Source organism: Eschscholzia californica, unplaced genomic scaffold, assembly GCF_041429995.1.
Source record: "Eschscholzia californica isolate CP2 unplaced genomic scaffold, dmEscCali1.0.p SCAF_3, whole genome shotgun sequence".
NCBI lineage: Eukaryota > Viridiplantae > Streptophyta > Magnoliopsida > Ranunculales > Papaveraceae > Eschscholzia > Eschscholzia californica.
The window spans coordinates 58,893,450-58,918,833 of NW_028238420.1; the positions used below are offsets into that span (position 1 = coordinate 58,893,450).

The 25,384-nt window shown below is 36.4% G+C and overlaps 5 protein-coding genes and 1 long non-coding RNA gene across 8 annotated transcripts; 5 read left to right on the plus strand and 1 right to left on the minus strand.

Annotated features, from left to right (window-relative positions):
- Nucleotides 1–548: 548 nt before the first annotated feature.
- On the plus strand, nt 549–4,732 carry LOC147552519 (uncharacterized). Its single transcript, XR_015236561.1, has 2 exons — nt 549–2,681; nt 3,114–4,732. It is a non-coding gene; the product is annotated as an uncharacterized LOC147552519 (long non-coding RNA).
- On the minus strand, nt 671–4,906 carry LOC147552520 (copper ion binding protein). The gene is made up of 2 exons (XM_086664797.1): nt 4,773–4,906; nt 671–1,450 (listed from the first exon to the last, which is right to left on the minus strand). Exon 2 carries the CDS (start codon nt 1,416–1,418, stop codon nt 888–890), a length of 531 nt encoding a protein of 176 aa, XP_086520923.1. The 5' UTR covers nt 1,419–1,450; nt 4,773–4,906; the 3' UTR covers nt 671–887.
- A 2,611-nt stretch (nt 4,907–7,517) lies between these two features.
- Nucleotides 7,518–12,859, plus strand: LOC147552521 (uncharacterized). The gene is made up of 3 exons (XM_086665343.1): nt 7,518–7,758; nt 10,212–11,881; nt 12,378–12,859. The coding sequence occupies exons 2-3, from the start codon at nt 10,216–10,218 to the stop codon at nt 12,743–12,745; spliced, it is 2,034 nt and encodes a 677-aa protein (XP_086521469.1). The 5' UTR covers nt 7,518–7,758; nt 10,212–10,215; the 3' UTR covers nt 12,746–12,859.
- Nucleotides 12,860–14,321: 1,462 nt separating this feature from the next.
- Nucleotides 14,322–19,237, plus strand: LOC147552522 (geraniol 8-hydroxylase-like). Of its 2 annotated transcripts, none has more exons than XM_086665344.1 (3): nt 14,322–16,042; nt 17,684–18,136; nt 18,517–19,237. In XM_086665344.1, exons 1-3 carry the CDS (start codon nt 15,530–15,532, stop codon nt 19,135–19,137), a joined length of 1,587 nt encoding a protein of 528 aa, XP_086521470.1. In that variant the 5' UTR covers nt 14,322–15,529; the 3' UTR covers nt 19,138–19,237. The 2 variants fall into 2 exon arrangements, with proteins under 2 accessions (XP_086521470.1, XP_086521471.1); XM_086665345.1 differs by having other exon boundaries at nt 15,411–17,335.
- Nucleotides 19,238–20,384: 1,147 nt separating this feature from the next.
- On the plus strand, nt 20,385–22,586 carry LOC147552523 (flavonoid 3'-monooxygenase CYP75B137-like). 2 transcript variants are annotated; one of them, XM_086669526.1, is made up of 3 exons: nt 20,432–20,560; nt 20,592–21,440; nt 21,764–22,469. In XM_086669526.1, exons 1-3 carry the CDS (start codon nt 20,486–20,488, stop codon nt 22,391–22,393), a joined length of 1,554 nt encoding a protein of 517 aa, XP_086525652.1. In that variant the 5' UTR covers nt 20,432–20,485; the 3' UTR covers nt 22,394–22,469. The 2 variants fall into 2 exon arrangements, with proteins under 2 accessions (XP_086525651.1, XP_086525652.1); XM_086669525.1 differs by having other exon boundaries at nt 20,385–21,440; nt 21,764–22,586.
- A 422-nt stretch (nt 22,587–23,008) lies between these two features.
- Nucleotides 23,009–25,327, plus strand: LPA2 (low psii accumulation2). The gene is made up of 2 exons (XM_086665348.1): nt 23,009–23,591; nt 24,983–25,327. Exons 1-2 carry the CDS (start codon nt 23,135–23,137, stop codon nt 25,120–25,122), a joined length of 597 nt encoding a protein of 198 aa, XP_086521474.1. The 5' UTR covers nt 23,009–23,134; the 3' UTR covers nt 25,123–25,327.
- The last annotated feature ends 57 nt before the right edge of the window (nt 25,328–25,384 follow it).

Here is a 25,384-nt window from a genome sequence, read left to right on the forward strand (position 1 = left end):
AAAAGAGAATTTAATTATATTGTGTAGTAGAGTGCAAGTGTGGCTAGCGGTTTACTATTCCTTACTCAGACCCACCTTTACTCTCGACACTTCTTGTGAGTCTCAGACTGAACAGTTTGAAGCATTTGGACTGGTCTAAGTCCATGTTGTTCAAGCCCAATACCGCCCCAACTGCCCTATTCCGTGGGGCGTGAACGGGGAAGCGGGCCAAAAGTAATTTTTGGGAGCATGTATAGGCACTCCTATGATATATTTGTAGAAAATTGACATTTCTTTCTTAACTTGCAACTGTGATATATCTCAATTACTAATGTCCTATTGACATTGTTCTTGTTAGCACAGAAATTAGAAGTAGAATCTCACTTTTGCCTCCCCTCCTTCGGAATTTTGGGAAAGTGTCTCTATGAAGTGTCCAAGATCAAGTTAGATGATCTAGTGTCAAAAAAATTTTGTCCACTATCATTTTCTTTTAAGAAAACGATCATGAATATGCATGTTAAAGGATGACATAAATACATAACTATCATACCACAACTCTGAATGAATAATGAGAAACAAACCAAAGCAAGCAAGATCTAATTGTATGATACACCTCTAAAATTCAGAGTTAAGAAAACATGATCGAGAAAACAATTTGGCCTCTATCAATCAACCTTCATGAGATGACAAGTTTCAAGTAAATCAGTCAATTAACATTTGGAATGATCTAAAATTCCCCAAATCCATTTCAAAATACAAAACCAGTATATGTCATGAATTAAAAGTAGACAGAGAAACAGTACAGTTGATTTATTGACAAAAATCTCAGTAAAGATTACTCGTACCAGTAACCGAAGCAAATGCTTATAATTCCAGCCTGAGTTTATGTTCTGAAAATCAATTTTATCTCAACTAGCTGAAGAGTGCGCCTGCTGCCGAACAATACGAGCACACTCTGCAAATCTTCGAACTACCGAGCCACATTTCAGAGGGTTCTTGGCATTTTCTTTGTAACAATCCAGGCAAGATTGTTTCTCACTCAAACATGGAATTGGTTTCTGGTATGGAAGCTTGAATTCTTTATCATGGAGTTCTTTGGCTCTTACTGTTACTTCCTGCAGCATATTTTCCTCTTGTTTTTGCAACCTCTCTACAACTTTTTCACTCTCATTCAGAACAGATTTAATGGCTTCCAACTCTGCATTTGCAACTTGGGGTGGCGATGGTTGAATTGGCATGAATATTGGAGGTTGAATTGGCCATCCTGCACCTACTTTTGCACCCTTGTTTGCCTCGAAATTGTCAGAAGTTGGCTTCTTCGGTTTCTCTTGTGGGATCTTTGGCTTAGGTTTCCTAGTTTTCTTCTTCGATTTGTCTCCGTTGTTAGTAAGCTGAGTAATGAGGTTTGGGCTAATCTGAATTGTATATGATTCACCCATGATTGTCTACTGTGATTTTGATCTCCTTCAACCTGATTAAAACATTGACAATGCAATATTACAAGTTAACATTACTTTCTGATGCTCAATATTCAATATCAATGAAGAACTACTGTCCCGCAAATATCAGAGAACAAATGCCACAAGATCAAAGATCATTAATAAAAAAAACGAAGTCTGAGAATATAACGTTTTCAGTTATGCATATAACTTAAAGAGAACTGGAAAAGCAAAGATGAAGCTAATTTAAGCTTTATACTCATCAGAATTGTTGATGACTCGGGCACAAACAGCCGAAGCACGACGTTTCCTCCTAAGTGAAAACTTAATATCTGTAGGTACGGATATTTCTTGATGATGTATGCCATTTACGTCTTCCACATTTCCTCTTAGAGGCATGAAATAGGGGTGTGGGATGCTTTATTCAGGTGGTAAAATGTGGAACAAAAACCCAAACAACAATTAAGTTTCTAGACTAAATAAGTTAGACCTTATAATCAATTTGCCTACCTAGGTTGGTTTTAGAGCCAAAACGATATATACTTTCCGTACGCATAATGAAACAGAACTAAGGCGATAGAAATATTTCGATTAGAACTATTTGCATCTGAATCGAGTATAAATCCATTTAATATTATTGAATGAGAACTTGAATCCTCTCAATCAATTCATACATTTACGAAGTATAGACGTGAATACACGGTCATAGAAAATGACCAGAATGCTACCTACAATATTTCTTCAATGTGCAGGTTAAATGTTTCAAAAGGAGAAAAGTTTCTGAAATATAACCACAAGATAAGACTAACATAACATATACGACTTAAACTTTAGGCTCATGTGCTGGAATCCATCATCAGAGATTGTTCAGAACCCACAACTTAATACTATATATGCAGCATATAATGATAAAAATAACTCGTATGAAGTGTCTTATCATTGTGTATTTATCTATAACACATGTAAAAAATAAAAAGTAGAACGAACCGAAGAGATAAATGGGCTAGATTCAAATCCTTTGGATTTAATTGTTTAATGTGAAGCTCTAATTGCAACACTGTAACTACTTTACTTTTATCCTGCAGGCTTAATCTGCATCCACCCTAGAGTCTTAAGCTTTAGGGGATTGTAAATCCTTCCTTCTTCAATATCAACTCAAATTGTTCAAAAATTAGTAAAATCAACAGCACCAGAATATTAGAGGACCATGATCCAAGGATGAATACAAGTCTCTAACTTATACAGGTGAAGATTTGGTCCGAGGTTACCAGATACTCTCCTCTACCCTACGTACCGCGTACCCGATTCACCGTACCCGAATTTCGTACCCTTTTCGAGTGGGTTCGCGATCCAGTACCCCACAATTAGTGTATCTGAATTTTTAGTCTTAATTAACCTAAAATCTTTGTAGAAAACTATAAATTCGACTAATTGGGTAGTTAAACCACAAGAACTTTTTTAATTGGCTTGTTAGATTGTAAGTTTGATGGAGAAATGATGTCTAAGAGTAGGTGTATCTATTATAAATGCATCATAGAGAGTATTTATTGTCTATGAAAAATAGTCCAAAACGTACTGAACTCGAAAATGGCGTACCGGAGAAGTATACCCCTAGCGTACCCGATACTCACATGGTAGCGTTCCGCGTACCGGTACCGGTACCACGTACCGGAGCGATCCTATTTTGGTCCTTAGTAAGTTGTACTGCATACCTAAGTGGGTCCAAGCATTAAACTTTAATCTAATCTGAAAATGAAGTTAAACACAGTTCACATTCTCACCAGAATTATCAATTATATATTATATATCATTCATATGCCAAAGCATATATAAAAGCCAGATCATTCAGAAAACCATTTGACAAAAAAATCCCGGCCCCTAATCTCAGTAACTCAATGCTTGGGCTTTGGAAATTAACTAACATGGCCAATTTATTATGATCAGTGGATTACAACCATTGGATGTTTATCAAAATGTGCTATACGAAATACCAGAATCTTATATGACCGTTTTTGCCTACATTTGGGTTCATTTCTTGATGCTCTTTTTTTTTCCTAGCATCTATCATCCAGTGCACATCAAAGATTGAAGTCATGGAGATGTAGCGGTACAGGAGAAGTGGAGATCAGTACAACCACATTCTCATGAACAAAGGAAATGTGTTTCTCAACCTAAGCTGTTGGGAACTACCTGGACTGGAGTGGCGTTGTGGCGATTAACTTGTCTGAAGACCAACTCATGTATCAACGAGTAAGCTGACTAGGCAATCCACTTTTCGTGTATGTATCTGTGAGTGTGTGTGTGTGTGTGAGAGAGAGAGAGAGAGAGAGAGAGAGATGTTTCTTCAAACCCCTTGTTGATATTATCTGTTCACCAGCCTCACTCCATCATCCGATTTATTTCTCCCTCTTGTTATACTTTTTCTCTACTTCTATGACGGTGTCTCTCTACTTCTATCTCTTCCCTCCCTCTATTTCGATCTCTATCTCTTTTTTATTTCTTTTTCTCTACTTCTCTGATGTATCCTTCTCTCTTTATGTGTACGTATATACTGATCAGTTACTTGTTCCTATACTGCTTGATTCTCAACTTTGGTTGATTTCCCAAAGATTACCTCATTCTTTCACACGGACAGACACGGTCTCACCCTAAGAGATCTTCTTTCACTAATTCAACCTACTCAGGAAGTAAGGAAAGATACTCATCGTATGGGACATTATCAAATACCAAATGTACAAGTTCTAATGCAGACTGCTCTTCCATTCAACCATATCCAAACTCAAAGCCTTCTATGAATTAGTAAGAAACTGTATAAACACAGACATCAACTCAAATTCCTTTTAGAGCTTCTTCTAACCTTTTAAAAATTAAAAAAATGAAATTTCTAGGTATTTTAGCTTGATTACTATCTCCCAGTCACATAATAGCATAGGAAATACACCTTAACAATATCCATCAGCTCTGAATCCTTATTACTGGTACAAGTCTTGATCTATAAGCGAATATAATTTGTATGTAATTGACTATTGTTGTTATGGACAGTTTCATATACCAAATCTGATTCCTAAAATCAAATAGAAAGGTAACAACGAGTGAAGATTCAAATTCATGATCATGAATAAAGCAACATCGTTCATTCAAGAGACATAAAGAAAGAAAATAAAATTGAAGATATTTCACAAAAATTCGATTTCCAAGATAAACGACCGGAAAGTGGATCGATCAGGCAAGGGGAAAGTATTTCACATAAGCTTTATGATTATCCGAGTAAATGAACAAATTAAAGAACAATCTAACAACAAGATTACATGAAACTACAAAATCTAGAGCGAGAAAGAGAGTAGGTTGACTTACAGAAATGAGGATTTCGCGGGAGATCAATCGTTGAGCTTAAGCCCCGATTATCGAAGTTGGATTGGCATGAAACGCTGAAACCTCTTTTCCTAGGGCTCCATTCTCGCGCAGTTGCCCTTCTGATTTTGTTAACTGATGACCAGCTTCCATATTAGTCCCCCATTTTCTCTGATTGCAAGTTTGTTCCCTTTTGACGTTCTATCCGTTAAATAATTATTTTACTTTCCTATTATACCCTTAACTCTCATCATAATGAACTAGAGATATGATATGGGGTTAGGGATTTTGGTCAAGTTTGGCGCGCGAGAATGAGATGTGATTCCCAGGAAATAATATTATTTTAGTTTGATGTTTGATTTTCACATGAATAAGAATTCGACTCTTGACAAATTCCTTCGTCGAAATCGTCTTTGTCTTAAATGAAGGGGAAGGGTTTCAGGACCCTCGTGGAGGGTTTGTCTGAATCCCTAAAATCCTTGATCGATGGTTTCATGGTGTGTTGACAGGCTACCTCCCCCAGGTATCTCGTGGCCGACTGGACACGAGATGTGTACTTTATATCTCGTGGTCGGCCGACCACGATATTCATGTACCCAGTCTCGTATAAGCTGACCACGCAAAATATATACTGAGGGTTTCTGTTTTCAGACGAAACCCTTGGTTGAAACCTTTTTCTTCTGTTTGAGATAAAAGAAAATCTAGCAAAGGGAACCTTCCCTTTCAAAGGTAATAGTGAGGAGGATTGAGAGAATGAGGAAGTTAACGTTTTAGAGAGAGAGAGAGAAAAAAAGATTCATCAATGAGAGAGAGAACGAGGAAGTTAATGTTTAAGAGAGAGAGAAAAAGATTTATCAAAGAGAGAAAAAAAAAATTAATCGTGAGAGATGAGAAAAAGAAGAGAGGTAAAAGAGTAAGAGAATATAGAAATGGTGGTGGTGGGCGAAGATTGTGCTGGAGATGATGGTGGGAGATGAGGAAGAAGAAAAAGTTTTGTTACAAAACCCACAATTTCTTTTTAAAATCTTGATCTGAATTCTTCTCCCATTTGGCGGACCTACTCAAAATGGTGGTGCCTAATAGAAGGTCGGTGTTACGGGGAAATAAAGATTTTTTCCAGAGTGCAAAGTTTTGGGTGGAAACAAAAAAAATTTAAAACTTTTTGTTTCCCCCAATCACGCAAACACTTATATTTTTCAAGTTCTTTTTCATTCTTCTTCCTTTTCCACTGCCACTAGCAACTCCGATGACCTCCACCACAAATTCCGGCAACACCTCCACCATCTCCGACAACACTTCGTCCTTTCACATCTTTCTTTTTTTCTCCTCTCTATATCTTCGACGAAGGGGATGAGCCCCTTCGTACGGAGCTCTAGTTTCCAGACTAAACCAGACAAGACGAGATCTGGTTTGTTCTTCGAACCAGACGAGCACTGGTATGGCCGAAAATCCGGAGGCTTGATGCGAAAAAAAATTTGAGACCCTTTTACACTATTTTTTGAAGGATAAAGTATTTTTTTCATATCTTTATGGAAAACAAATTCAAAATTATTTAAATACAAATTTTAAAAATTTTGAACGATCAAACTAACCATATTAACTTTGTACTTCTTTTATTTTCATAAGGAAAATGATTGTACGAATATATTATTTTGACAAAACACCATCATATAAAAAAAATCACTTAATTACTAACATAAGACATATCAAGTTAACTATACAATGACAACATTGGCCATTGTGTCCAATACTTCTATGACATATATTACAACTACTGTCCGAGACCCTCAAACTTCACGACTCGTTATCTAAATAAAATATGTTTTAGAAAATGATGTAACAAATTTTCGAGATAGTACGGATCCCACTTTACGTACTCAAACAACTATTCTTACACATAAGCTTTCAATTGACTTTTCCAACATTATTGAATAAGAAAGGAAGAAACTTTCCATGATTTTTTTTTTAAGAAAGATAATATAGTTGGTTTTCTTTTCACATTGGACTAATGTTACTATCTAATAATTCATTTTTCATGAAAGATCTAATAAATAAATAATTAGACATGTGAGTAGACTTACCACCAGTATCAGATGTGTTATAGACTTGTAGCTATTTTTTTTGTAAAGCAAAGTTTTATTGCTTGTTTCTGGGAAAGAAAATGAATGAAAACTGATATAAACTGGTGTTTGTAATTGAAGTGTTATAGGTTCTACTTCGTTACCTGATAACAAATCTAGAGAGATAAGTAAAGTTAGAGGGAAGGTGAAGGGGAGGTACACTAAACTTATTATCCTCGTTATGCGCGTCAATTCGCTCAACTTCTTTCACCTCTCTTCGACCAGCTTATTACCATTTAAACTAATACCTGATGGGTTTTCAATCCCAAAAAAGAAAAACAACTATTGACTCATGGGTAAAAGGATCCCCCTTTGGGTAAAGGGGTCTGGTGCGGTTGCATCCCTTTACCCGCGCCCCTGCAGACGAGTCTAGTTACTTCAAACCAGACGAGTTCGAGCGAAGGGAGAAAGAGAAGAGAGGGAGAAGAGAGAGAGAGAAAAGATAAGATTCCGACGAGTTTCGAAGGCCGGCTAATATACTGATGACACAAAATAGAGGGTGTGTTAGAGGGTGTGTGTTAGAGGGTGTGTTTGGGGGAATATTTTTAGTTTTCCGCCCATTGATAATTTATTCCCCTGAATTTTTTTATTTTTCCAAAACATGACCCTAATAAAGCTACTCTATTCCAAACAGAGCGCAGTTAGTTTGTTTCTCACTCGCACGCACGTGAGAAACGAAGGACGAAATTCTACGCCAACTCCTCGGTCTCTGCCTCGCGATCACTCCAATTTATCGCCGTGGTTTTCATTTCCTCGTTCTTCTCGTCTTCCTCCCACCGATTCGGACAGCTTCCGATCACTTCTCTCTACTGGTTTCAGCTACCTTTGCTAAACCTAAACAAACACATCGGATCCCTCTTTGAAACCAGGTTACTTCTTACCTCATCCTTCCATTTCAATTTCAACATTCATACTTTCAGTCTCTAGGGTTTTACAATCCGTTCATAACACAGCTTGGATTTTCTCTTTAGTACATGGTTTGATCTGTTTCAGCTTGTTTTGCTCTTTTCTTTCATTTAAAGAAGAATTAGATCTTTCCTTTTTTTGGGGGTCAAACATTAATAATCTTCAGCTAGTTTAGTTACCAAATATATTACTCTATATCAGCTTGAATTATCATAATTTGTTCACTTACCAAATATATTAGAGCTTTAGTTTATAAGCATTGTGATTAACAAGTCAAAAGTGTGTAATATAAGAAGTAAAACAAAATTAAGAGATGATTAGATAAAATCATTGGACTTGATAACTGAGTAGAAACTTGAAAATCTGTATTTAGGAAATGCTATCTTAATATGTCAGATTGTATAACAGAACTCGAGTTTTGAGTCATCTGGCATCAAAGTTGAAAATTACATTCAAAAAAGAAACAGGGTGGGGGGCGATTATGCCTACCAAGTACCAACCATGGACATTATGGTTATCATGGACATAAAGTTGGCGATCATTGTTTTCTAAATGGATAGAGAGGCCGACTCGCCGAGCGTTTAGTTGGTAATTGTTAATTCGATTTCATTAATTCATCTTGTGGGGGTATCTACAGACCTCAAGATTAAATGGGTAAGCAAAAAAGCAACCGTTATTGCATGTCTCGTAGTTGCAATGGCATTACGACTTACATATTTGGGAAATATAGTATGCTTTCATCTATTTCTCATTATAGCATACTTTAGGGGCTTGACACGTTCACATTTCTATCTTTTGTATTAACATTGTGATCCTTAGGGGAAGTTTTTGTCGCAAGGCTTGCAACTTTTGAGCGGTTAAGTCTTTGGATTTTTAGCAGTTCTAGAGAAAACTGAATGCACTCGGATTATGTACTATAACTGAGTTTGCATATGCGAAAAGTATTCAGTTTTTTATTTAATGTAAATTTCGTGCAGATCAAAGACTTGAAATGCACATCAAAATATAATCCCGAATTCTCTATTTTGTTAGTATTAAACTACTATCACCATTTGTTTTTGAGAATTTGAATTAATATTAAACCATGCAAAGAAAGGAAGCCTCCCACAAGGTGTCAGGACTTCCGAGGACAATGGAAGGGAAAAGTTTATAATGTGGCTACTAACTTAGCCTCCAAATCTACGACAAAATGATTAAAAGACAACATTTGGCCCATTCCTTTCTCTCTTCCAACGAAAGAGTCGTTTTGAAAGGTTACAGTGTAATGGTTTCTGTTATTGTGTCCAAAGAGCTTCTTCCGTCTCTGAAGATAAAGTTTTTCCCTCCTTCAACGTGCATCACAAAAATAGTATTACCAATTGAAAGTTTTGCTTTACCTATTACAAATAGGTCATTTAGTAGAATTGTAGAATCAATTGTTAATAAACTAGTCTAAAAAATAAATACTGTCTCTCGTTTGTGAAGGAATACAGATAAATGTTTTCTTTGGCTAAGAAGTAGATATATAAATGGGCCACTGAACCCTGTATAGATATATATCTTGTTTCCGATTTCATCTTTATGACAAATAAATTTGAAAAACTGTGTCTGATTTCCTATTGAGTTCCAAATAAAGAAATTAGGACTCCACTTGACATAAATATTTTTATAGGTACAATAATTATCCATGAGATTCTTGTATGCATGAGGTATTCCAATCTCTTAACTGATGTTGCACTGTGGTTTAAGAATTAAGAGAATTTAAAGGCGGCCTAGTTCTTTTTCAAGAATATATAAGAAGGATTCTTGAGTACTTTCCGATCTGAAGGATTCAACAGTATCTTGTTTATAATCGTTCTTTTCCTAGTACAGTTATGTTATGTACTATGTGAAGTGAATGTTTGCACGAGTGAATGTTATGTACTGTGTTGAGGTAGTCTCTTCTTCTGATAGAACTGTTGTAGAAAGTTACTATTTGATGAACTAGTTTGTCAATTTTTTGTTTTGTTAGTGGCTAGGGTAGTAGCTTCTTTTCAATTATAAACATAGGCAAGGACTGACAGTTGAAAACACAGTCTTCAATATGTAGATAAATGAAGTCACATCATTCTTTAGGGAAAGAGATTCCCCTTCTTAGTTTTCTTCAAAAGAAATATATGATATCCCGACAAGTTTACATCACAAACTAACTACGGAATTAGGATTGCAAGCAATCTGCAGCAATAATCTGTACTTCATTGTTCAATTTTGGAGTATCAATTTGCTAGTTTTTCTTTTAGCAACCTTCAGTATTTCGAAGTTTTGACTTCGAGAAGTGAGCCAATATAAGTAAAGCACATAGGTCTAAGGTTTTTACTCTGTAGTTATTTCTCGAAAGTTCTTTGCTAAGGGTTACGGCAAAATACAGATCACAATACCTTTTCCATATTTATTGCAGGATAATGGTCAGAGGAAGAGATGCCTGTTGGGAGCACTGTGTTTTGGTTGATGCAACCCGACAGAAAGTTAGGTGTAATTATTGCCAAAGAGAATTCAGTGGAGGTGTTTATCGGATGAAGTTTCATCTGGCCCAAATCAAGAATAAAGATATAGTTCCCTGTACTCAGGTCCCCAATCAAGTAAGGGACTTAATACAAAACGTATTAAGTGCACCGAAGAAACAAAAGACTCCTAAGAGAGCCAAAGTAGAGCGATTAACCAATAATGGTCCTCAAGATAGCTCCTCCGGAAGTGAAGATTTTCATCCGAATCCTGCATCTAGCGGGCAACATGGTAGTACGTGTCCGTCTTTGTTATTTCCACACCCTTCATTAAGTGCACAACCGCAAGATGATGGTGAAAATCAAAAGCATGAAGACGCTGATAAAAAGATGGCTTTATTTTTCTTTCATAATTCTATTCCGTTTAGTGCTTCTAAATCCATATATTATCAGGAAATGGTGGAAGCTGTAGCTGAGTGTGGTATAGGCTATAAACCCCCAAGTTATGATAAGTTAAGAACCAATCTCTTGGAAAAGGTTAAAGGTGAAATAAATGATAACTATACGAAATTTAGGGACGAGTGGAGAGAAACTGGTTGTACAATCTTGGCAGATTGCTGGTCAGATGGAAGGAGTAGATCACTTGTAGTGTTTTCCGTTGCATGTCCGAAAGGGACGTTGTTTCTTAAATCAGTCGATATTTCATCCAGTTCTGATGATGCTCATTACTTGTGTGAGCTACTCGAATCGGTTGTTTTGGAAGTTGGCCTGGAAAATGTTGTTCAAGTAGTAACAGATAGTGGTCCTAGTTGGGTTCTTGCTGGTAGACTTCTCATGTCCAAATACACTTCATTATTTTGGTCTCCCTGTGCTTCAAATTGCATCGATAAAATGCTGGAGGATATTTGTAAACAAGAATGGGTGGGTGAGGTATTGAAGGAAGCAATGACTATCACAAGATACATATATAGTCATGCATGGATTCTAAACATGATGAGGAAATTTACTGGAGGAAAAGAACTAATCAGACCAAGAATCACAAGATTTGTTACACATTTATTGTCACTTCGAACCCTGGTGATTCAAGAGGACAATCTAAAGCATATGTTTTCACATACAGACTGGTTATCGTCTGTGCATAGCAGAAAAACAGAAGCTCAAGCTATAAAGTCATTGTTGTATTTAGAGAAATTTTGGAGTATGGCACATGAAGCTGTAAGTATAACAGAGCCACTTGTTAAAGTTTTGAGAATTGTAGATGGGGATATGCCTGCCATGGGATATGTATACGAGGGAATTGAACGGGCAAAACTTCAGATTAAAGCATATTATAACGGGATTGAAGGAAAATACAAACCAATTTGGGATATAATTGACAGAAGATGGAATTTGCAGCTTCACTCACCACTTCATGCAGCTGCAGCATTCCTTAATCCTTCTATCTTCCATGGTTCCAGTTTTAAGATTGATTTGAAGATGAGAAATGGTTTTCAAGAAGCCATGATGAAGATGCTGATTGAGGATAAAGATAAGATTGAATTCACGAAAGAGCATCCTATGTATATAAATGCCAAAGGAGCTTTTGGCAGTGAGTTTGCAGTCATGGGAAGGACGCTCAATTCCCCAGGTTAGTCTCATTATCTGTGAATGGTTTTTTTATTTTACTGTTATTATCTTCATAGTTCTTTTTTGGCTTTCATCTTGCAAAATAATGGTAAACTAAGCGAGAGAATCACAAGAAATTTTCGTTCTTGCTGTTTGGTCATTGGATTTTCCTACCAAATTGATGATTAAACCATCAACGTTGTGTACATCAGATAATCCATCTATGTGGGTGGTTTCTTATCCAAGTTTTAAACTTCTTGTTTGAATAAAATGTTTTGGTTACTCGAAACAGATAGTCCACAGACACTAAATGAGTAATATAGATAAGAAGAAAACAAAATTGTTTTATTCCTGTACCTACCAAAGTCAGATTCTGAATACTCAGAATAACTATAAATTTGTAATTTGAAACAAACCTTTGGTCTAAAATCTATTCCGGATTTGCATACTTCTTTCTTAATCTAATTAATATCCTTAGTATGGAGTTTTACTTGTCTAATTTTGAATCCCATACATAGGTGATTGGTGGGCAGGATATGGTTATGAAGTTCCTACGCTGCAGCGAGCTGCACTTCGAATACTTACTCAGCCTTGCAGTTCTTACTGGTGTAAATGGAACTGGAGCACTTTCGAGAATATATATACGACAAAAAGAAACAGAATGGAGCAAGAAAAGTTCAATGACTTAGTTTTTGTGCACAGCAATCTCCGATTACAAGCTATTACTCAAAATAGGGATGGGAAATGTAAACCCATTATTTATGATGAAATAGATGTTAGTTCTGAATGGCCAACCGAGCTAGAATCTTCACCTCTTCTCGTAGATGATTCATGGTTAGAAAATTTATCATTTGATTGTAGAGGTAGTCCTTCAACTTATGAATAAGTAAACATACAAATTAAAACTTATCGTGCGAAAATTCCATGAGATTGTAAAAATGTTGTACTTTGAGTGTCATTCTTAATTAATGTCAAAACCATGTGATTTTAGATTTTCCTACTGATGTGAACTTCTCATTGCTCTTCAGTTCATGACTTCATTCTGCAGTCTGCACTACAATTTCTCTTATGTTATTGAGGTCTTTCATAGAGTACTTTCAACAATAGGTTAGTTAGCTTGTTTTAATGAACCCAAACTTCTCCTTGTTAGGCCATTTCACTGACTTCTCTCAGCATGTAGTAAAGAAGGTAGTTTTGTTTTGCTTTTGATTTAGGAAGTAGAAATAAGATTATGGGTTGTTCATATGAAGGAAAACAGGTAGGAAAATGTGGGTTGTTAGGATTTGATGGAATATTTTTCTCATCTGTTTGGTTATTTGAAATCCTTGAATTTGGTTTTTGAGGGATCACAAATTCCTACAAAAGCCTTATTTTGGTTACCACCACCCTTGATACTTGATGGAATTTGGGTTATTCTGACTCAAAACATTACTTCCATCTGATTCCTAGATTTCCTTATTAGTTGCTAAATAGACCAAAGAAAATCCAAAGGAATGAAGTCTCCTCGTATTTCAATTCCCAAAGGATTCGCGTTTCCCAATCATCATGAATCCTTCATCCGAATTCCGAGCAGTCGTAAATCCTTCTGGTACTGTCTTTCTTCCTGTTAATTTCTTTTTTAGTTATTTAATTTGTCTTCCTTGTTAACTTAATTAACTTTGTGTTTCTTCAATATTCATTGTGGTCAATGTTTCAGTTTCTGGAAGTCAAATTTCATCCTGATATCAAGGTCAAACATCAAGAAAGGTAATACAAACTTGAGGCTCAGAGGTGCATGAATAGGAAACTGAGTATACAACCTCTACCTATATCTTCAGTTGTTCTTACTGAGTTACTGCATAATTTCATTTGTAGCTAGTTTCTTGGGTTTGTTCTCAATATGGTAATATTTCATTTTCGTGCTTATTCATATTAGTGGTAGTTTTTTGTTTATGTAACTCATTTTAAATTTAGCACTGTTTCTACTGTAGCAGCACATTCAGGTTTCCTGACCTTTTGGCATTAAGTGTATTTCTATCCTTAATCTAATTAACAGGTATGTTTTCTTCTTCCATCTTATTCTTAACTTTCGTAATGAATTTCAGCTCTTATACCCTACTTGGTATAGCTACGGATATTTTGTGCATATCCTTTCAGCGTTTATAGATAATTCGTGCTGCTTGTTGGGCTCATAATAGAAACACCCGGATGGCTTTAACTGCTTTAGTGCTTTAAAAGGCTCTACTATATTTTTCGTCTATTCACTTCTCTGATATATTTAGCAGTTTAGCACGAATTAAGTGGGCATGGTAAATTTTGGTGTTTCAACATAATATATAACTATGTAATGGGTATGCCCCCTTCTTCTCCATTCCGACCTACTAATTTTAGATTCTTGTTCTCCTGCTTTTTGCCCTAACGACCATAGGAGCGACAACTTCACAAAATCCAGTTTTGAGAATTTCTTGCTGAATGGAACACTTAAGTCATGTTAGATCAACTGATCTTGCTGGGATGGTTAGCTTGTGTTTTGTTAGATCAACCCGAACTTGCTCGAATTGTTACGTTATTTCATGTTAGGTCAGTCGAATTTGTTGGACCTTTTAAATTGCTATACTAGAATGCAATATCATCATCTGATCCAACTGTTGTTCATGTTGCTATATATTCCCCATTGTGCACGAAGCTAATCTGTTGTAGTCTTACATCCATTTACATTGGAACCCTGAGGAAGACAGCAGGTATAAGCATATAATCTTGCCAGGCATTTCAATTGAGCCAGGTATGCCCATCCTCCTAGTTTGGATCGAAAATATATGGTTTGAACCTTGCTTAGAAATGGATGAGATTGAGTTTGGAATATAAAAGAAAAACTTAGATCCAAACTTCCATTTATGCCGAGCTTGGATCAATTATGCTTGTACATAGTAAAATGTGAGAAGTCACCTTATACAAAATGGGCCCATGAAATTCGAAGGATAATCTTAAATGATAAACTATGAGAAGTCACAAACTTAGGGTTTTAAAACCTTACTATGTGGCTACCAAGACTTGGGTTTTCAAACCCTAAGTATTGTGATGAAAATTCCTTCGTCGTCAACCTAGGTTATAGTAGAAAACAAAAAAAAGGAGAGGAAATGAGATGAATGAAGGAGGTGAAGATGGTAGTGGTTGATAAAGTAGGAAATGAAGAGGATGGTTAATGGTGAAGAAGATGTTTGATTGTGAAAGAAATGGTGAAGAGATTGTAGTGGTGGAAGTGGTGGTGGAGGAGGTCTACCTTTTCAATTATGTTGTCTCCCATGCTCTAGAATGACTTCAAGGATCTCTATATAGTTTTTCGGTTCACAATGTCTTTGATGATTGTATTAATCGGACTTATTCAATTCATGTATCAATTTAAGTTGTATCTATATCACTTTGAACGAAATGACTCTTAAAGACGACCATGTTAAAAAAAATAAAAAAATCATATATATGTCATGAATTTGGATGATCACTATAACAGTACCTTTCGGATGAGCACTATACCTAATAAAGATCCTTAGACCACTTGACCAATTAAAACTTTTAGTGGTAGGGCGGCAGAAAATTTTTGGCGTGTCTGATCCAGTGAATCAACTTATCTCTCTATTTACCTCAAAATTGCCATTTACACTTCATTAGTTCCATCTATCTCCCTTCCCCAAAAATGAAAATCTCTGATTTCCTCTTCTCATGGTGGTGGTCTGAAACTCTTCTGAACCACCAACAACCCACCACTTTCACAATCATAAGCTTAGTATTTTTCTCTCTCTTCTTGTATTATGAATGGTTCATCTTCTTCAAATCATCAAATCCAAGGTTACCACCTGGTCCACGTGGTCTTCCTTTGGTGGGTAATCTTCCATTTCTTGATCTTGAACTTCATACATATTTCACTGATTTGAGTCAGAAATTTGGTCCTATTTTTAGACTTCAACTCGGCAGTAAGGTTGGAATCGTAGTGAGTTCACCTAGCTTGGTTAAACAAGTGTTGAAAGATTATGACACCACTTTTGCCAATCGTGATGTTCCGGCGGCCGGCAGGACCGCCACGTACGGTGGCGCTGATATTGTTTGGTCACCATATGGAGCTGAATGGAGGATGTTAAGGAAACTGTGTGTCCGTGAGATGCTAAGTAGCAATTCCTTGGATGCTGTTTATTCCCTCCGCCACACTGAGGTATTGTTAAATAATTAAGAGTAATATTTTTTATTCTTTTCAGAAAATAGAAAACTTTATCTTTTACTATCAGTATAATGTTTCCGGTTAATTCTGTTTTCGTCTCAAACTTGTGACCAACTCGCTGTTTGAGCTCCAATAACTGTTTGGCGGTTCGATTTGGTTACCACCAATCAAAAAAATTGACTACCTCATTTATCTGTTTCTCTTCCATTTCATCACTTCTCTCCTCCACTTCATCTCTATCGCCGCCTCATCATCTTCTATAATAAAGATCGTTTGCCCGCCAAATTTCAGCCTTCAAATTTAATTTAATCTTTTTTCCCTTCTTTCTTCCCTCTCTCTTCTTTCTCTCTATATCTCTGGTGAACAGAAGCAACTTCAACTCCTTTCTTTCGTTCTCTCTGATTGGTTTTGATGGCCACAAACTTAACAAGAGTGATACCTTCGCCAAAACTTTCGTATCACAAGGAGAATCATCCCTTCCCAAATGAACTTAATAATTTTTTGCATAAGCAATTTTCCTTAGTCCTTACCTTCCAAATAAATTTGGTACATAAATTTCATGATAAGGGATAAATGAAATCTGAACCATCAAACATAAAACCACAAAAGGTTTCAATCAATCAATTTGGGATGCCCTAGGAGTTAGGTTGCCCCCATCAATTGTGTATCAATAACATCCATATAAAACTAACAAATGAGGCTCCACCAAGAGTTATCCCTATATATACACACTAAAATTGCCATAATCACTTCATTCATCTCTTCTATCCACACCTCAGAATTGAAATGTCTGATCTCTTCTACTCATGGTGGTCTGAAAACCTAAAACAACAACAACCCACCATTTTGACTCTAATAACCCTAATATGTTTCACTCTTTTCTTGTATTATGGATGGTTCAACTTCCTCAAATCATCAAATCAAAGGTTACCACCTGGTCCACGAGGTCTTCCTCTAGTGGGTAACCTTCCATTTCTTGATCCACAACTTCATGTATATTTCTCTGACTTGAGTCAGAAATTTGGACCCATTTTAAAGCTTCAACTGGGCAATAAGGTTGGAATAGTTGTGAGTTCACCTAGCTTGGTTAAACAAGTGTTAAAAGATTATGACACCACTTTTGCCAATCGCGACGTCCCGATGGCCGGTAGGATAGCCACGTATGGCGGCGTTGATATTTCTTGGTTACCATATGGAGCTGAATGGAGGATGTTAAGGAAACTATGTGTACGTGAGATGTTAAGTAGAAATTCTTTGGACGCTGTTTATTCACTCCGCCACAGAGAGGTACTATCTTTTTAGGGCTAATTCTTGTTTGGCCCTCGCTCGAGACCAAGTAACATATTTGATCCTCATATTTAGGTTATTAAATGACAGTTTTAGGATTCAAATCCTCCCTTAAGCACTATTAATTATTTTATTTATTTATTTGTTCCTAACACGCATTATATAGGGCCCTAATATTTACCTCCGCTTACGACGTCCCAAAAGCTTGGGTTGGGTTACAATTGACTTAGTCCAAGTTGATGGACCAAGTCAAGTATGATGGTGCGTGGGTGCCGTAAGAAGTTGTGTGCCTATATATATCTTCCAATAAGTTACCATTGTTTTTAATTGTTGTAATTTTGTGAAAAGGTAAGAAGAATGGTGAGAAATGTATACAGCAAGATTGAATCTCCAATAGATGTTGGTGAGGAAATGTTCTTAACAGTACTTAATGTTATAACAAGTATGATGTGGGGTGGTACTTTGAAGGGTGATCAAATGACTAGTCTTGGTTCAGAGTTTAGGCAAGTTGTTTCTGAGATGACTCAACTTTTGGGTGCACCAAATGTTTCAGACTTTTTTCCAATCTTAGCTCCATTTGATCTACAAAATATTCAAAAGAATATGACTAAACTATTTCTACGGTTTGATCGAATCTTCAACACTATTATAGACCAAAGGTTGAACATGAAGAAAAATCAAGAGAGTGATGGTAGTGGTGAAGGTATCAAAGATTTTTTACAGATTATGTTGCAGCTTCAAGAAAAAGGAGGAGATTCTAAGACACCTTTCACCATGGAACACCTCAAGGCCTTGCTCATGGTAAGTACTGTTCTTTCTTTCTTTCATAATGTACTTCAAAAATTACTTAATGCTTATTCGTATTTATCAAGAGCTTCGCGCTTCTTAATTCTTGAGCTAGCTTTGGAGTTGAGAAATATCTCATATGGGTCTAGACAAAATACTGTTATTTATGTGACGGGAGTTGTCGAGGAATAATACCAAATAGGGTTATAATGGTATAAAAATTTAGAATAAAAACTTCGGGCAATCGTCTTAGTTCTTGAGCTAGCTTTTGAGTCGAGTGCTCAGTGGGCTTTTGTTGACCTTAAAGGGCTCAGAATTTGGGCCCTAATTTCATTCTCAAACTATTCGGTAAATTAAAAGAGAGTTTATTAGAATAACTTTTATCTAATGAACAGGACATGGTAGTTGGTGGAACTGACACGACGTCAAATACAGTTGAATGGGCCATAGCAGAGTTGATGAACAAACCAGAGACAATGAGAAAAGCCCAAGAAGAAGTTGATAGAGTTGTAGGAAAAGAAAACAGTGTCGAAGAATCCCACCTACCTCAGCTTCACTACTTACAAAGTGTGATGAAAGAGGTGCTGCGTTTGCATCCTGCACTTCCTCTCCTGGTTCCTCATTGTCCAAGTGAGTCTTGCACAATAGGTGGTTACTTAGTCCCTAAAGGAGCTCGGATTTTTGTTAATGTATGGGCAATTCATAGAGATCCTTCGATTTGGGCCAACCCATTGAACTTCAACCCTGATAGATTCTCAAAAAGTCAAGGGGATTTTAGTGGCAATGACTTCAATTATTTCCCATTCGGCTCGGGCAGAAGAATATGTGCAGGAATATCCATGGCAGAGAGGATGGTAATGTATGAATTAGCTACATTGTTGCATTTGTTCGATTGGAAATTACCCAATGGAGCAAGCCTCGATTTGAAAGAGAAGTTTGGGATTGTCTTAAAGAAAGCAACTCCCCTTCTTGCAGTTCCAACACCAAGATTATCCGATCCGACACTCTATGCTTAAGTGCTTCTCCTAATGATACATGTATGATATGTATTAATTTCTATTATGTAATTTGTATACTATGATACGGTTTAGATATAAAAAGAACATTTTATTTACATATACTAAGAGAGGCAGATCCGTCAAAAGCATTACAAACCATACCTCCAACTTCCACACCACCAGCACTACTCCTCCATCTCTACCACCACTGTAACTCGACTCTCAGGCACCACCACTATACCATAAGCACAACCATCACCTCCACCATATCTCAATACTAGTAAATCACGTCACCGACTAATTTTTTTTTAACCTTTTGACTTATAACTCATTACTTTAGTACTTTACTAACATTACATTATTTCTTATTTCTTAAAAGCAAAATCTAACTTCAACTACTACTATAGGGATAGCATAAGTGTCCATTTCTACTTTGTCTCTGCCGAAATATGACACTTAAATCATAGTTTAGAAATGACAAGATAAGAAATAAAATAAAGAGGTGGTCAAACGAGTGCAATCGTGACATGTTTTATACCACATATGTGGACGCTATCGTAATAATTGTAGAATCAGAACCTAAAAGCAGACGTCAAAGATGTCATCTGCTTTTCGATAGAAAGCACTCAACTTTTGAGGAGAAAATATTTTCAATAGATGAGGATAAAAATCATAAAAAGATGCTATCTTATAGTCATCTTATAAGATCCCCATTCCCCATTATCTATTAGTTGCTTATTTGGATCTGCCGCCCTTTATGCTATTCTTTTAAGTTGACATTCCATTATATCTTTCATGTATAATAGAAGCAGTAATTAAATCAATTTGCCCAATTCTTAGACTACTGACGGTAAAATTTCATTTCATTTCATTTGTGTAATTATAGCATTAGATAATAACTTCGCCACCGAGGTCTTTCACCAAGACTCTAAAACGGTAGAGCCACGAATCGTCTTAAAGAGACAGACTTATAAACTTATATTGTTACATGTAATATTATCTGTTTTCTCACCTTGTTCGAACAAACTTATCCTCTCATCGCCCGCTTATTAGAGGAATCCATTGATCAACTAATTCAAATGTTGTTAATTAGGATGATGGTAAGTTTGGGTATGCCGACCAAAAAATATCTCTTTTCAACAAAAAAAAGGACAAGAGATAAATATCAACTTTTATGTTTTAAAATCTCAAAGTTTCCTTCAACTAACCACCCTATTTGTCAAACATATATATATATATATATAGACAATTAGACATTCAGATGAAACATGAAACTGCAATCTTTATTTCTTTCTTTCTATCTCATGGTTTCCAAAATGTCATTCTTATCTGTCTGTTTACATAAAACCTTACCTCTTCATGAAATATGGTCATCAATGGACCAAACCCACAAAATTCTTTCACTTATCCTGTCCTCATTCATTCTATTCTTATGGTTTTTGTGGTTCATTGTCTATAGAAATTCATTAAAGAACAAGAACCAATTGAATGTCCCTCTACCACCCGGTCCACAAGGTGTTCCGATACTCGGAAACCTTCCATTTCTTCAACAAGAACTTCATACTTACTTTGCCGAGTTATCACAAATTTACGGACCGATTTTTAAGCTTAAACTTGGTACTAAATGGGGTGTGGTTATTAGTTCACCGAGTTTAGCTAAAGAAGTACTCAAAGACTATGATACAATCTTTGCCAATAGGGATGTTCCTATTGCAGGACAGCTTGCTACTTATGGGGGTGCAGACATTGTTTCGGCCCCACACGGTCCGTTATGGCGAATGTTGAGGCGAATTTGTGTAAGCGAAATGCTTAGTAAAAGTACTCTAGATTCATTTTATTCGCTGCGTCAAAGAGAAGTTAAAAAAACAGTTAGAGAAATATATAGTAAAAATGGTTTACCTATTGATGTTGGTGAGCATATGTTCTTAACGATACTTAATGTTATTACAAGTATGATGTGGGGTGGAAATATGAAAGGTAATGATAGAGCTATTACTCTAGGTGGAGATTTTCGACAAATTATTTCGGAAATTACTATACTCTTAGCTACACCTAATGTTTCAGACTTTTTTCCGGGTTTGGGTTGGTTTGATTTACAAGGGATTGAAAAGAAGATGAAAAGATTGTTTTTGAAGTTTGATAAAAATTTTGAGTTAATTATTGAGAAAAGATTGACGATGGAAGTGATTAAGAATGAGAATGAGAACAATAGTAGTAGTACTAATAGTAAGGATTTTCTAGAGTTTTTGTTGAAGTTGAAGGAGAAAGGAGGAGATCTCAAGATGCCTTTCACCATGGAACACCTCAAGGCCTTGCTCATTGTAAGTCTTAGTGTAAAATTTCGAATATAGTGAACATGTACAAATGTAGTTGCATTGAAGTAGGTTTAGTCCCATATCGTACACTCAAGTAAAGGTCTTGCCTATGTATGTGGGAACACAAATGGGGAAGTTCTAAAAGACGCCTCTATAGGTGTTAAAGGCGTCTCTATCAAGGCAAATTTGAGGGAGATTTTGTAAAGGAAGGAGGCACCTTAAACTCTTACGGGAGGCGCCTACGTAACTTCTGAAAAATTTCACCTAAAGAGTCTACTGTCAATCTATGAATGATTCAACTAATTAGTGATTTTAATTGTGCTTGACAGAACATGGTGGTCGGTGGCACCGAAACAACGTCGAATACAATTGAATGGGCCATTGCACATATGATGAACAAGCCAGAAACAATGCAAAAAGCCCAAGAAGAATTAGACAGAGTTGTTGGTAAAGATAAAAATGTACAAGAATCTCACATCCCTCACCTTCCTTACTTGATGGCTGTGATGAAAGAGGTGTTACGTTTGCACCCGGCCCTCCCACTCATGGTTCCTCACTGTCCTAGTATATCTTGTGCCATAGGTGGTTATATGGTCCCTAAAGGTGCTAGGGTTTTTGTTAACATGTGGGCTATTCATAGGGATCCTTCTATATGGGTCGAGCCATTAGAGTTCGACCCAGAAAGATTTTTAGATGGCCGTGGGGATTTTAGTGGGAACGACTTCAACTATTTCCCATTTGGGTCCGGTCGGAGAATATGTGCAGGAATTGCAATGGCAGAGAGGATGGTAATGTATGAATTAGCAACATTGTTGCATTTGTTTGAGTGGCAAGTACCCGAAGGGGAAAAGCTCAATCTTAAGGAGAAGTTTGGAATTGTTTTGAAGAAGGCAACACCTCTTTTAGCCCTTGCTACTCCAAGGGTTTCCTTACCGACTCTCTATATGGAAGAAGATTAGTTCTTATTCGATTTCTTACAATAAGTGATATCATTTTGAAGTCATTAGAATAAAAATGGTTTGGTAGTTAAAACTTTGTTTTTTTGTTGAAAGATAGTTAAAACTTTGTTAGAATGAAAATGTAGATATTAGTTGGATATTGATCATCCCTATGTATCTTTTTGGTACCTTTAATGTTTCTCAACACTTCTTGTATTTCTTGGTTTGGAAGCTAAGATTGAAAGACAATACAACAGGTCTACACTTGGTTGTCCAAGTGGTTCAAAGTGTTGACATAAACTCCAAAACCCTTGAGGTCCTAGGTTCGATTCCCACGGCAGGTAGAATTCATGGTTGTTGCCCTTGGAACGACTAACGTATGTCGTAGTCGATTTCTCAAAAAAAAAATGCAACAGTGACAAATTCACTTTTACGGACCATGTCCTCCACTTCGTCCAATCGGAGATATAAAGCAAACCTAATCTTATGGACCCTAATGCAAAAAAAAAAAAAATCTTATGGACCCAGATCCAATTACACGGGCCTTGTTACACTGATAGGCTCACTTTTATGGCTCAGATCCAATTGCATGCGCCTTGTTACACTCATAGGCTGATAGGCTCACTTTTATGGACTAGGTCCAATTGTATGGACCAAATCCGCTAGAACCGACCCAACTTAAACCACTCCCAACCCGAAGTCTAATAGAGAGAGAGAGGAGACACTGGCAGTGCCAACCAATCACTTGTTAAACTGATAAAAATGGCTCTATCTTTCCAATCTTCTTTTCATCTGAAACGATCATTACCCTCTTATCATCTTCTACCAACTTCTACCTTCATCTTCCCCACAAAATCAAGATTCACTTTAAGAGCAATTGATTCTTCATCACAAGACCCAAAACCCACAAATGGAGATACTTCTACAGTTCTAACACCACCTCAGAACACCACCAACAAAACAGGTGTTGGGTTTGGTCCATCTTCTTCTTCTTCTTCATCATCATCTTCAGTTGAAACAAAAGATAAAAAGAAGAAACAGAAAGGTAGAGAAAGGGCATCAGTAATTCGTAGATCACCTCTACAGAAACCTAGTCTCAGTTCAAATAAGAAAGAAACCCAAACACAAGAACAGGGGAGTGTTGAAAGTGCTTTTCTTCTCACCTGGTTTGGACTTGGGGCTGTCATTATTATTGAGGGTCTTGCTCTCTCTGCATCAGGTAATTTCTTGAAATCCCTTTTCTTCAATTTTGCCAAGTTATTATTATTTGAGTGAGAAATCATCAATGAGGTTCAGAATGTTAATCTGAATTTTTTTTTTTATTGTGAGTAGACAGATTATTTTAGAGCATTAACACATATTAGTTTAGAGTATTAACACATACTCATTAGTTTAGAGTATTAAAGACAGATGAAGGAAGAGAAAACTTGATCATTTCACTTGGCTAGACTTTGTGGTTTTATGGTGTAATTTGAAGGTATCCATAAATTGAGAAAAGGGAATCCTAACCATTACTTATTATCAAACTTAGCATTACAAAGTGCTATATATTGTTAAGTTTGTGGTTATCCAACTCAAAACCAATTACATTTTGGTTATTAGATCACACTTCTCCCATGTGGGACTATTCTCACATATATAACATGTTCATAAGTCAGCATATTGTCATGGAACTTCCTTGAAGACATCTCAGATGGTTCAAGGGAAGTTGGAAATCAAATTGAGTATCTTTCTCATTTGGGGGTTCAAGTTCTTAAGGCCCTATAAAAATGCAGACAGCCATTGTGGAAACTTTAGAAATAGACGAGATTTCCTTCTTTAGGAGTTGGGTCTAACGGGGCTATGCATGAGAAGATGTAAACGTAGTGTCGCTTTAACTGTGGTGTTATGTATCGTATAGATAAGATTATATAGTAAGTTGCTATCTGCAATCAAAGGGCACAAAGGATTACCATTCGATTAGCATGGTCTACGACCAAGAGTCTGTCTTTATATAATTATCAAATATGAAGAAGAATCTAAGATTCGATTTGTTGCGAAAGAAGCATGCAAGAATCAAGATGATATCTTTTGTACCATCTTCGTTGTTGACTGTTGAGTGATGGCGTGATGCCGTAATGTAAGAAGCATGAAGTTGCTTAGAGGAACTCAAAACATTCACCTTCAATGCGCCATTGTTATCTCTTTTTATACTTTCGTAGTTAAATGAATTAAGTGTTATATAATATACATAAATTGTTTGTTGTATTTGACACCAAGAAGGTTTAGATTTAACATTGAGATTACTCATGGATTATGAATCAAAATTGGTTGATTTCCTACAAAAATAGGCATGGACATACATGCACCTACTTGATATATTATAACCTAGGCTTCTGAACTTGACCAATCTAGACACTAAGCCCACCCGGAAGGCATAGATAATGTGTTATATGATAACCTAAGTTATATACACAGATACGCATGTATATTTTACGAAATGAACTTGAGGACAGTGGGAAAAGGTCTTCTTTGTCTTCCGGAAGACCTTTTGATTGTTAAATCCTATTATCCTGCCATTGATCATGTTCAAATAATAAAATTTTCATATGATAATGTGTAATGTTGCAGGATTCTTGCCGGAGGAGTGGGATAAATTCTTGGTTAAGTACTTGTACCCAGTCTTCACTCCAACTGTCTTCTTTTTCGTGGCTGGAACAGTTGTTTATGGAGTTTTGAAGTACTTCGAGGGAGAGAAAACAAAAGGCTGAACTGTCGAAGACCATACCAACTGCCCAACATCAAGGCTCAATTGATCGGTATTTTTTTCTAGTACTAATCATGTCCTGCAAGTTTATATATTTCTTTTTTGGTTGAACGGAAAAGCTGTATATCAATATCAACAATGAATATTTCCAACACACAAGGAGCCGATAGAATTTAACCATTGTGATTTAATAGAATTATTTTGTCGTATCTAGAATAATACCAATCCAACTCATTTCATGGATACATACCATGACACCAAACTTA